The sequence below is a fragment of the Melanaphis sacchari genome, unplaced genomic scaffold (genome assembly GCF_002803265.2).
Source record: "Melanaphis sacchari strain LSU unplaced genomic scaffold, SCAv2.0 Contig132_pilon_pilon, whole genome shotgun sequence".
Taxonomy (NCBI): domain Eukaryota; kingdom Metazoa; phylum Arthropoda; class Insecta; order Hemiptera; family Aphididae; genus Melanaphis; species Melanaphis sacchari.
The window spans coordinates 9,917-21,780 of NW_020270545.1; the positions used below are offsets into that span (position 1 = coordinate 9,917).

The following is an 11,864-nucleotide window of genomic DNA, read 5'->3' on the forward strand; positions in this document are numbered from 1 at the left end:
TGTAGAAAATATGTTAGGTAGGTACCAAGAGTCTTAGTCAACTATCTTTTGTATGATTTTGTTTGATGGCAGAAATAGGTTTTAACCATTAGTCTACATAAGCAGAATTGGTGTGTTGTTTTGATGAACAGAATAAAGTATAAATTATTTTATAAAAAGATATAGAAGTTTTCTTAAGCTTTTAAACATACCCTTATTCATTTTATATGATTCAACTAAGTATGAAAATTTTTGTTTAAAATTAGTATTTATTATTTTTTTAAATTTTAATTTTAATAAGTTTAAATAATATTATATAAATGATTTTGTACAAAAAATTATTTAATATTGAAGTGCAATCTGAAATAGAATGTTAATTAATTTAACATATGGAGATTTGTTTAATATTGAATATATTAGAATTTCTAATGTTTGAATTGATTGTTGTTCCTATCAAAATCTATCAAGAACCACTTATTTTACTATTAGATTTTTTTATAGTAACAGAAGTATTTTTTTAAAACATTTAAAATGATTCAAAAATTAGTAAGTATTTTAGATATTAAATTGATTAACAATTCGTTAAAAATTACATTTATATAGGCGATTCATTTAATTGGGACAACATATTAACAAATATTTCTGACCATTGATTCCACAAATTGTTTCTTACAAAGAATTAGAGTATGATTATCAAAAAAAAAATCACTAATTTTGAATTAAATAAAGATGATTTAGTAGATGTAGTTCAAGTTTTTGGCCAGTCCCAATTAACTGTTTTTAAAGCATTAGAAGAAGCAGAATTTTGAAATGCTGTTTTAAATCACTGTTTTTCCTGAAATGATTTTTGCTATTAATGTAATAAAAATAGTTTTAAATCATATTATAATGTATTTAAATAATTTTTATGAGAATTAATTTGATTTATAGAGAATGTTTTCTAACATTATTGAAGGAGGAAAAGAAGTATTAAAAAAATATTAGTTAACATTAAAGCTGGAGAAAACTGAAATTTATTTCAAATATGTTTTAAATTTTTACAATCTTGGGTAATTATTCAAAATACCTAGAAATATTTTTATACTTTTAACACAAAATTGTTATTTTTTTTTTTTTAGGAGAATTTTATTTTGTAGAATCTGAATTTAAAAGTTGTATTTTAATAAATGAATGAGCATTAAATGTTTCAAAATATTTATTGGTTGATGATAAACAAATTGAATTGAAAAATGTTATTGATTTATTAAAAAAGGGTATGTTACTTTTTCAATTTATAAATTATTTTATTGGTTATGTATTGGGAAGTTTTAATAGTCTTTAAAAATATTGTTTAGGTATTTACTTTATTCATCATTTCATAGAGTTCTGCCAATAGATTGTGATCTTTACATACACAACACATTGTTGATTTATTTACTTTTTTCTTTTTATAATACAATATATACTTAATATATGTAATATCTATTCTATATTTGTATTTATAAATAGTGATTGGAAATTATTTAAGAAATCAATTCAAATGACAGAAAAATTGTGTTCTCATATATATCAAACTTTTTATAAAACATAATTTTACTTAAAACAACTGGAAAAAATAAAATTTAATAAAGAAACATCTGATACTTATAGACTTTCTCTAAGGGTATATATTACTTAAGTAATGTTATATTTAAATATGATAATGAATAATTAAGTCTAAATGTTTTTAAAATTAATATTTAGCCAACTTTTTTTTTTTAATAGATTGGACAGTATTTAATTACACTTCCTCAGCACATTGAACCATTTTTAGTAAAGGATAATGAAGCATTAACTGTAGTTTTAAATATATCTGAAAGATGATACAGTGATGCTTCTCTGGAAGAAAGTTTTACAAATATCTTATTAAGGAAATTAGCAAGAAATTTATGTGATGTATATGTAGAACAGATATAGTTACTTAGAAAAATAAATAATTTGGCTGCTCAACAACTAGCTGCAGATATTGGTAAATTTTTTATGAATGAATTTTATTCAGTATTGAACAACACCTAAATAATAGAATAAGGATGTGGTTAAATTACTAAAAATTTATTTTTATTTAATTCATTCAAACATATATTTCAGAATACTTGGGATATGTATTAGAAGAACTAGGAGTCAAACTCAATGAGACTACTGTACAAATTATGGATTTATTAAGACTAGAAAGTGATGAATACATAATAAAATCATCGTCAATTGCAGTTCCAAAAGTAACGGCTGTAATAGCAAAAATTAGAAATATAAGATAAAAAAAAACCATTTATTTGAAATCTATTATTATTTTTACAAGTATAAAATAACATATTTAATAAGCTCATCTCAAAATTATGTTGAGTATTCGGGAGCCCATAATTTAAATGTTCTATCATATGATGAAGATGCTATATATTTTGAATCTGAAGATATGTCAACTCCCATTATTTTGTTGTCATGTCCAGATAGCGTTTTTAACATTTGCCATGTTTTATTTGCCCAAATCTACAGTAATTAAAAGTTTTTATTAAACAGAACAACACAATTTACTTAATTATTATTAGTACCTTGATTGTTTTGTCATATGAAGAAGTGACAATAAAATGACCTTCAGGTTGGTATCTTAGTCCTGAAACAAGACTCATGTGCGCTGGAATAGTATATAGACATGATCTTTTTCTAACATCCCAGATATGACATGTGTTATCTTCACTACCAGTAGCTATTTGATAACTTAAAATTAAAGTTATTTTAGTGTTAAATTGTGTTATAATCTTTAGTTAAATAAAAAATTACCCATTGGGAGAAAGTCTATACTATATATAGATTTTAAATGACCTTCCATAAACATAATACATCTTCCTGTACGTAAATCCCAAACACGTCCAAAAGCATCCAAGCCCCTGTTAACATATAAAAATTAATTAATTTAAAGTATTTAGATATATTTTTATTAGTAACTTATGATTTCAAAATCTATTAATTTTTAAGTTTTTTACTTTTATGAAGACAACATACATTTTTAATTTCATGTTTTGAAACAAAACATTTTTTAGAATAATTTTGTACACAAAAATTGATATTGGGACAAGTAGTTTATGAGTTATAAAGTTTTAAAGTTAAGGTGAGCATTAAAAATAATGTTTGTGGCTTGGTATGATGTGTTGGCTGCTACCAGTCTTGGAATGCAACTGGGAGTAAGTAACGGCTACAACTACTAACTCCTGGATAGGTGACCATCCGGGTTCATAGTGGTTAAAAACCTTGTCTTACATACACATGTTTGCTATCAATCGTGAAAACAATCTACTGTACAAACCTTACCCCTACAACAGCTAATAGCCCTAGCTGCTGGGCTTAAGTTCAATAAAAAAAAAAGTTTCATTTGGATTGAAAACTATGTGAAATAAATATTTACAAAAACGTTAGTAAATTTTGAAAAAATGAGTGTTTTTTGATAAAAGAATTGCCCAGTACATACTATTAATACTAATAAAAAATATACTATTAAAAATTAATAAAAAGAAATTGTACTTACCCAGTTGCAATAATTGAACCATCACACTGAAACGACATACAATAAACTGGTTTACAATGTCCTTCCTGATGGAGAACTTCTTCCCCTTGTTCTAAATCCCATAGTCGCCAAGAATTATCAAAACAGCAAGTTCCTAAAAATCGACCAGATGGATGAAAATCTGTTCTTGACACTCTAAATGGTGCATGACCTTCCAGGTCTGCTATTGGTTCTTCTTTGTCACTAGTGACAAACATTTTTATAAAGTTGTGTGCTATTATGACATATTTCACACAAACAAGCAGAAAAATAGCATACCTATTCATTGACCATAGCTTAACAGAACCATCACTAGCACATGACACAAGATCACAGACATTTACATTAGAGCCTGCATATGGATTAAATGTGATGGAGCAGACATTACAATTATGTCCTCTAAATGTTTTGACTAATGAACAATCAGGAACTGACCATAATTTACACAAACCACTCCTGAAAAGTGTTTATACATATAACAATATTTAAAAGAAAAATAAGCACAGCAGAAATTTACCAAGATGATGTAGCTATAAACTTAGAGTCAGGACTAAATCGGCAGTATGATATTGGTCTAGTATCACCAACTTGACTACAATAAATAGAGAGAGATGTTGTATATTTGTGTAAATCTTGTAAACGAGCTGTAAGTGTTGATTCAGGTATACTAGCTTCTTCTTTGAGCATTTTTAAACGAAAATGTGATCTCAACAATGAATATTCTAAAAGAATTATTATTTTTTCAAAATAAAAATTGAATGTTTTTTTTTTTTAATGATAAATTATAATGTTATTTATATATATTACATAATTTATAATACAAACCTGCCATATATAAGCGTGCATCTAGTAGTGAAGGGGGTCCTTCATGGTACCAAGTTGTATCTTGATCTTTAATTTGCTGTCGTTTTTCTTTTTCTTCTTCTGGTTTTTTCACTAAAACATCTTCTCCCACTCTAAAACAAATTTTAAATATGTATGTTAATCTTAAATCTTAATGTTATTAAAATAATAATTTATCAACTAACTCCATTTTAAATACCTTGAAAGCAGTTCTCGCAATCTATTTCTCCTTTCTGCCGGTCCTTCCCCAAACAAGCATATGGCTTGTCCTAGCTTCCTGAGATTTTTTTTTACTTCATCATCATCAGTAGAAACTTGCATATGCCGGGCTTTCTTTTTACGTTCAAATTCTTCAAGTAATGCTTGTTTACCTTTAGATATTGCATCCTCCAAATCAAAATATTCTGTAAACAACAATGCAATTAATAATTTAATAAAAATACTAAACAAATTGATTTAGTTGAATTTATTATAGTTTATTTTATATTATTACCATTGGATACGTTTATATTTCCTCCAATAACTTTTGGTTCACCTTCGCTGTCAATGACAGCTGAAGATAAACGGATGCGTTCTTGGTTTTCTAATGAACCGTAGTGTATTGTTTTTTGTTTTTTTACGTAAGTAATTTCTTCGTCGTCAAACATCTTGTCAAGATAATTTGTGTTTTTAAAATTATACTATACGTACACTTCAAATTATTAAAACAGTATATCGTAGACGTTTCTTAAATGTATTTTATGTAAAAAATGTTATCAAATTTGGTCATCTTTGCTTGTCAGTACCATAGAGTAGTACGGTCACAGAATATGAAAATTCAAAATAGTCAAAAAACGGTATAGTATGGTCAGTGTATTCAGTAAACAAAAAAAAATCGGTTTATGATATTTGCTACAACGGATGTTAGAAACGAGATATCTGATTCTTTAAATCATAAACTACTCAAAAAAATAATAACCAATAACAATACTGTATACTGTATAGTTATTTTTTTTATGTTATTATGTTATGTTATTATTTTTATACATATTTTAATTCGAGTTATTTTCAATATTTTTATTTTAATATCTAAATATCTAATTATAATGTTAACATATTATTATTGATGTTTGTTTTTTTTTAACACGGACTTCGCATTTTAATAAAATCACAGAACATTGTACAATTGAGTAAGAGCATTCAAACATTTACGAAATTAAAAATAAAGTACCTATTCATTGTATCAACCAATAAAATACAATAAAGTGAGGGGAATTTATTAAAAGACGCATTGACAATTATCTGCTGTTAATGTCAAATACACCGGAATAAAAACAAAAGTAGTCAAACTGTATTATATCGAGATAAATTGATGATTGATATCATTTACAAGAATACTGTTTAAAATACCATAAAACGGTCTCGGTGTACAAAGAAAAACACAATATACACAATAATCGATGACCTAATGCTAAAAGGTAAAACGAAAGAAAAATTAAAACTAGTTAATTTTCTCCGTGACAATCTGAGGAATATTGAATGATTTATTCAAAATGTTATAGATAAGAGAAGAAGGTTTATTATGATAACATCGATTTAGAAAAACAAATTAACAAAGATTAGACTTTTCTAGTTAACATCTAATGAAAAATAATTTGGGTTTGGTTTCAAGAAGATTCAATGAATAAAGAGTGTGCTATTCAACAAAAACACCTATACATTCAAATTTGACTATAAAACTGGTACATTAAGGAATAAACTTTTTATAATTCTAAAAAACTGTAAAAACGTCAAAATGAGCATTATATAGAATTTTCTGGAAAAAGAATTGGTGAAAAATATTTTGGTGTAGGATTCAAAATGATATAACGAACATTGAGTGTGTTATTCAACAATCCGTTTTTAACATTACAAATCACTTGTATCTTAAGCATGAAAATGTTATTTTGATTTTCAAAAACTAAAAAGAAAAACAATATGACCATTCAATAGATAATTCTTGAATAAAAAGTGATGACAAATCTTTTGTTGTAGGTTTCAAGAAGATCCATTGAGTATTGAGTGTGTTAAAAAAAAACAAAAATTAACATTAGTATATGACAATTATATGTGAATATTTGAAAATGCTATAACACATTAAGTATTATTAAAAACACAATAATTTCAAAATGAACATTAAATAGACTATTCTAGATTAAATAAGTGATGATAAATCTTTTGGTGTAGGTTACAAGTTGATACATTGAATATTGAACGTTTTATAAGTGATCTAACGTAAATTCTTAACACGTCATTTATAGTAACATTATTGTAATACAGTTGCTTAATATTTAAAACTTAAATTTTTATAAAAATAATCAGTTGTTCATTTAAAAAACGTTGTCTTCTGGTTTAAAAAAACATCAATGTAAGCTATTGCATTTCCACAAATATACGATATACGGACATTCCTATATACATAGCCAACCATCCTAAAATAAAAAAATAATTTATAATAAAAAAACTAAGTGATTATATCAAAGAATACTTACAATTAATTTAACAAAAATCTCGTGTTTTGAGTTTTGACACCAAATTACTGACTGAGATTAGGCAATGAAGACCTCAATGCTCTACATTGGCAAAACACAATATAAATCTTACGATAAACATTTAATTGATAGCAAACTGGCACACACATGAATTTTGACGCATTCACATTCAGCTCATAGAAGTGTAGTATTCAAAATCCGCCTCCAATAGATTTTACATTTGGTTGTTAACCTAAACATAACAACAGATTACCTCACATCAAACTTAAAATTTATAGCTTCAACTATTATCTGTCAATCAATATTTTACACTGTTCTAATTTTTATAAACTTTATGACTATTTGAAAGTAACAGATTTCAACAATTTCTTATTTCATCATAAAATTATAATATCATATACGACACATGCATGAACACAAAAGACTTACCTTCAAATTCGGTTATAAAATATAAATCATATCCTTTCAATATGAAGTTTAACACATCAAAATCGCGGGTTTTGAAAAAACGATGTGTACATTACACGTATATAATGCGTATTGCGTAAGATTAACACGCGTTTGATGCTTCTGCTAAAACAAAAAAATAAAAACAATTGATAATAACAAGTGAATAAACCACTAAATGAAAAATTTTTAAACTAAAATATAAGTATAGATGATAAGAGTAGGCGGCCAGCAATGACTGAATTTATTATACAGTTGAGTAAGAACATTCAAACATTAACGAATTTAAAAATATAATATTTATTGTATCGACATATAACAGACATTGTAGATGCACTACTGTCTACTATTGATTTATGAGGATGTAGATTTTAAGTTTTTCAGTATGCTAGTAATCCATATTGAATCACTTTCATCTTGTTCTATTAAAAAATAATAATATTTTAATATTATATATTTGTTTATCTTATGAGTTACTTAATACACCTTCAAAATTCACTGTTGTGAATTGTTCTTCGCTTTCGTATCCTCTATTTATTTTTCATAGTGTCAGTTTCCTTCACTTCATCCACACCGCCGGAATCAAAAATTGCTTTCTCACCAGTCATTTTAGTTTGTAACATTTCTTTTACTGACACAGCAATTGATGATTCAGTAAATAATTTTGTTGGTTATCCTTTAATGCTCAGACAGAATATTTTTTACTTACTGGTTTTTAGTAGTACGTTTAATGTTTTTATATTTATTTTTCATTACTAAGCTGTGCGAGAATTATGAATGGACTGGCAGATATATTCTTTCTAAACGATGGTCTATACATTCTTTTTAATTCTATTTAACATTTAAATAAAATTATTTTATTTTTTAATAACAGTTTCAATATTATTTAATAATTAAATTGAAATATTGAAAGATAAATACAACAAAGTAGTGTTTTAGTAAATAAATGTATTCTTATACTTAGAATTTACAGTATCTGTTTTTATCCATTCTATTATTAAATTGTTCTTCTTTACTAGTGACACTAATAAATCAAATTCATCTGCCCAGAAGTAAGTTGAACGTTTCTGTTTCATTGAAGAATCCATTTGATTAATCATTGGAAATTTATGTTTCATTGTAGTTTTAGTGTTGATAATTACATGTGTAATCATTAAAATTTAAAACACGCATTATATTTTGTGCAAGAAAAAAACACTATACATAGGTCATCTTTATTTAATGTACAGGGTACTCTTTTAAATTTATTTTTAAGCAGATAGTACATCATATTTTTATCAATTGAATATTATAGCCTAATAATTGATGTTACTTTTTGATTCACCTTGTTTTTCCATTTTCTATTGATTTGCTCGAAGAAGTTTTAGCTTATTGCTATCTTTAAAACGTAATTTTTTTTTTAAATCATTTTTTTCATTATTAAATATTTTTCCAAATAGCACAAACAATCGTACATGCTTTTGGCTTTTGCCTACACATTATTTTTCGTTTAAGTTCATACTTGTATTCATAGACCTTATACTCGTATAAGGTCTATGCTTGTATTACAACCAGTGTTCTGCCTACAAAAATTAACCTAAAACTGTTGATTGTTGATTTTGGCAATAATACATGAAAAAATAATCTAAAAGATATTGATGAATGATGATTGTCAATTGTCATCATTGTTTAAAAATTAAAACAACAGCAAATATATTGTATGAAAGGAATAATGATAACAACAATCGTACAATATTATTGATATGGATTTTTATCGTGCGTTGCTTTTTAGTGCTCTTGTGCTGTATTCTTCGGTGGTTTGCGAGACCCAGCATGGCAGCATATCGTCAATATGTCGAGTAACTACCACAGAATATTCTGTATAACTAATACAATAATATGTTCTGTCCATGAGTATAAAGCATTTTATTGATGATTACTTTTTTTTTCTTAATTTTTTATTTTGGACAAGTTTTTACGCCATGCTTTGTGTAAAATAATGCATGTTTCGCAGCACCCATTATTTTAATCCAACTGTTAAAATATGAACTCTGTATAATATCTGATATAATTGTTTTTGGTGATATAGTATTCAGTTGTTGTTCTAAGTTCTTATTACCACAGCCTATTTGGTATTATTAGTGTTATTACCACTTCATCGTTTCTATTGGTCAGTAAAAATGCAACTGGGTACTGGGTAGCCTTCAGAGTCTATATCTATTACTATATAACAATGCATGTAAAATAAAATGATTTGGATTTGTTCCATGCGTAACATCAAAACAAATTGTTTTGTGACCATAGCGTTTCAAATTACGCTATTGATTTTCATCCATGCATTTAAATGCAAAATTGTCTACGAATCCAGGTTTCTTGAAAAATCATTTTTTTTCTTTCATGGTTTCGGGAAAAGTGTCTGATGCACTAAATATTATCCACCACCCTAGTACACCATTAGAACTAGATCTTGATTGGTTGTTGTACCACCAACAGACATTTTGATTTTTTATTCTATGTTTTGAATAATTATTTTGCAGAATCATTTTTCAATGTAAGTCTGTATGTTTTCAAGTCACATTTTCTTAATTTATGAAAAAGTCGTGTGATATCTACACGTGAGTCGACTTTTGGGCGTTTCAAAAGCTTTTTATTGCTATTCAGGTGAGTTAAACAATATACAACATAGAAATAATTAATATACGTACCTAAGATAATGTTATTATTTAATATTTATCACACTTAATCAGTACCTATGTTGAACATTTTTTATTATCTGATCACTAAACGCAAATCTTTATTTTTAACTCGTCATTGTCCAATTTACATATATTTGTGTTGCTCAAAATTGTCAGGATATGTTATCGTGCAGTTTGAACTTAAAATACAATTATACGATTTATTTCAAGTGTCAGATATATTTACGTTGTTTGAGTTATGAACTTATGATTAGTATTTATTATATCTATTACCTATGCTATGCAGTGCTAAATTAATACTAGCTTATGTCAATTAACTGATAAATAGGTCGCGTATTTTTATGTAATAAAATAGTTAAAATATGTAAATATTTATATTTTTGTTAACGTATGTATTAAAAAATATGAAATATTTAAAAACAAAAAAGTATAATTTATTACATACATTTTTTTAAATTTTATTAATTTAATTCATTATCACTGTTGTCTTCTTGTAGTGGCTAAAAAAGTGTTCAATGTCGACTGAGGATAATGAGCCATATATATCATCAAATGGTGTTAATTTAATATTCATTAATGTGTTTTCTTTTTAATTTAAAAAAATATCTCTAATATTTTTATTTTTTTTTTGGAAATCAGCATTTTTAGCGATTGCATAATTTAATTTATTTTTATTATTACTCCAGATTCTTCTTGAGCTTTATTTAATTTGTTTGCTTCATTTTCCATTATTGAAAGACTTTCAATAATTGTTAGATTTGAAGTTTTATGCTGAGTTATTAAAAAACGTTTTAAACAAAAACAGATTTTCTTCAACTTACACAAAATAATATATGGCCGTCAATCTTAAAAGTTTAGTTAAGAAATTCTAAAAGGTAATGAGTCACTTAAGATTTTTTTGTTCATGGTATTTTTGGCATGATTATAATTGAAAAAATTGCACTAATGAAACCAACTGTACATAATATAATGTATGCTGTATAGGTACCTACTAGAAACTAGACTGTTTAGACTAATCAATATTATGGCACTATTGTATCATCATAAATCGTTATGTAACTTATCCTATTTATTATGCTACCTATTAATGTTTACATAGAACAAAATTTTCAACATAATAATGGTTATTATCAACATTTTTTTCAATTTTAGAAATACCTATGTATAAAAATACCAAATATGTCCCTCATTGGTAAAGTATTTAAAAATATGTATTTATATCAAAATATGTGAAAATACATAAAATGAAAAGAGTTATATTATTTTAGGTGTTATGAAACATACTTATTACTTCTGTTTATCAAAATTAAGAAAATTGTATTCAAAAAAATTATGTATTTAAATACAAATCTAAGCCCTTCTGATTAATTAAAGGCACCAGAGAAATAAACACATAAAAGTTGATTTTCTTAAATTTTTCAGGAGACAAAAAGAACTTCTTATGAATCAAACATAAAAATGTTGTGTCATTATATGTGTAAAAATAACACATACCAAATAAATTAATTTTCTACAGTAATTATTATTTATTTAATGAAATAATTGATAAAAACTAAAAAAAAATGTTGATAAATACATTTTCAATAGTTGCATTTACAAGTGATGTCAAATTATGATTTTGAATATACCCGATTATTGCAAAGATTATTAACCAGTAAGCAAATAATCTGGTAATTATCCATACAATAATAATACATATTATTTTTTAAAAGTATGTATTATATATAATAATATATTATTTCAACATAAAATTTTAATGTATAAATAGGTTTTTAATATTATGAATTAATTTTAATCTTGCCAAACAATTATTTATTTTTACAAACAAAATAAATAACTATTTATCACTCATTTTGT

The 11,864-nt window shown here is 25.5% G+C and overlaps 1 protein-coding gene and 1 pseudogene across 1 annotated transcript; one reads left to right on the forward strand and one right to left on the reverse strand.

The window, feature by feature from the left end:
- The first annotated feature begins 299 nt into the window (after window positions 1–299).
- On the forward strand, window positions 300–2,252 carry LOC112591388 (annotated as a pseudogene).
- A 72-nt stretch (window positions 2,253–2,324) lies between these two features.
- LOC112591376 (U4/U6 small nuclear ribonucleoprotein Prp4-like) lies at window positions 2,325–5,069 on the reverse strand. The gene is made up of 9 exons (XM_025335183.1): window positions 4,869–5,069; window positions 4,575–4,779; window positions 4,358–4,488; window positions 4,050–4,254; window positions 3,812–3,988; window positions 3,515–3,736; window positions 2,773–2,879; window positions 2,544–2,710; window positions 2,325–2,481 (listed from the first exon to the last, which is right to left on the reverse strand). The coding sequence occupies exons 1-9, from the start codon at window positions 5,020–5,022 to the stop codon at window positions 2,329–2,331; spliced, it is 1,521 nt and encodes a 506-aa protein (XP_025190968.1). The 5' UTR covers window positions 5,023–5,069; the 3' UTR covers window positions 2,325–2,328.
- Between the last annotated feature and the right edge of the window lie 6,795 nt (window positions 5,070–11,864).

Excerpts from the sequence above, each read along its gene's own strand:
- LOC112591376 (XM_025335183.1), bottom strand. The coding sequence starts at position 5,022 with ATGTTTGACGACGAAGAAATTACTTACGTAAAAAAACAAAAAACAATA. Across the intron at positions 4,780-4,868 it reads AAATATAAACGTATCCAATG|AATATTTTGATTTGGAGGAT; the intron begins GTAATAATATAA and ends TGTTGTTTACAG. Across the intron at positions 4,255-4,357 it reads TGCACGCTTATATATGGCAG|AATATTCATTGTTGAGATCA; the intron begins GTTTGTATTATA and ends TAATTCTTTTAG.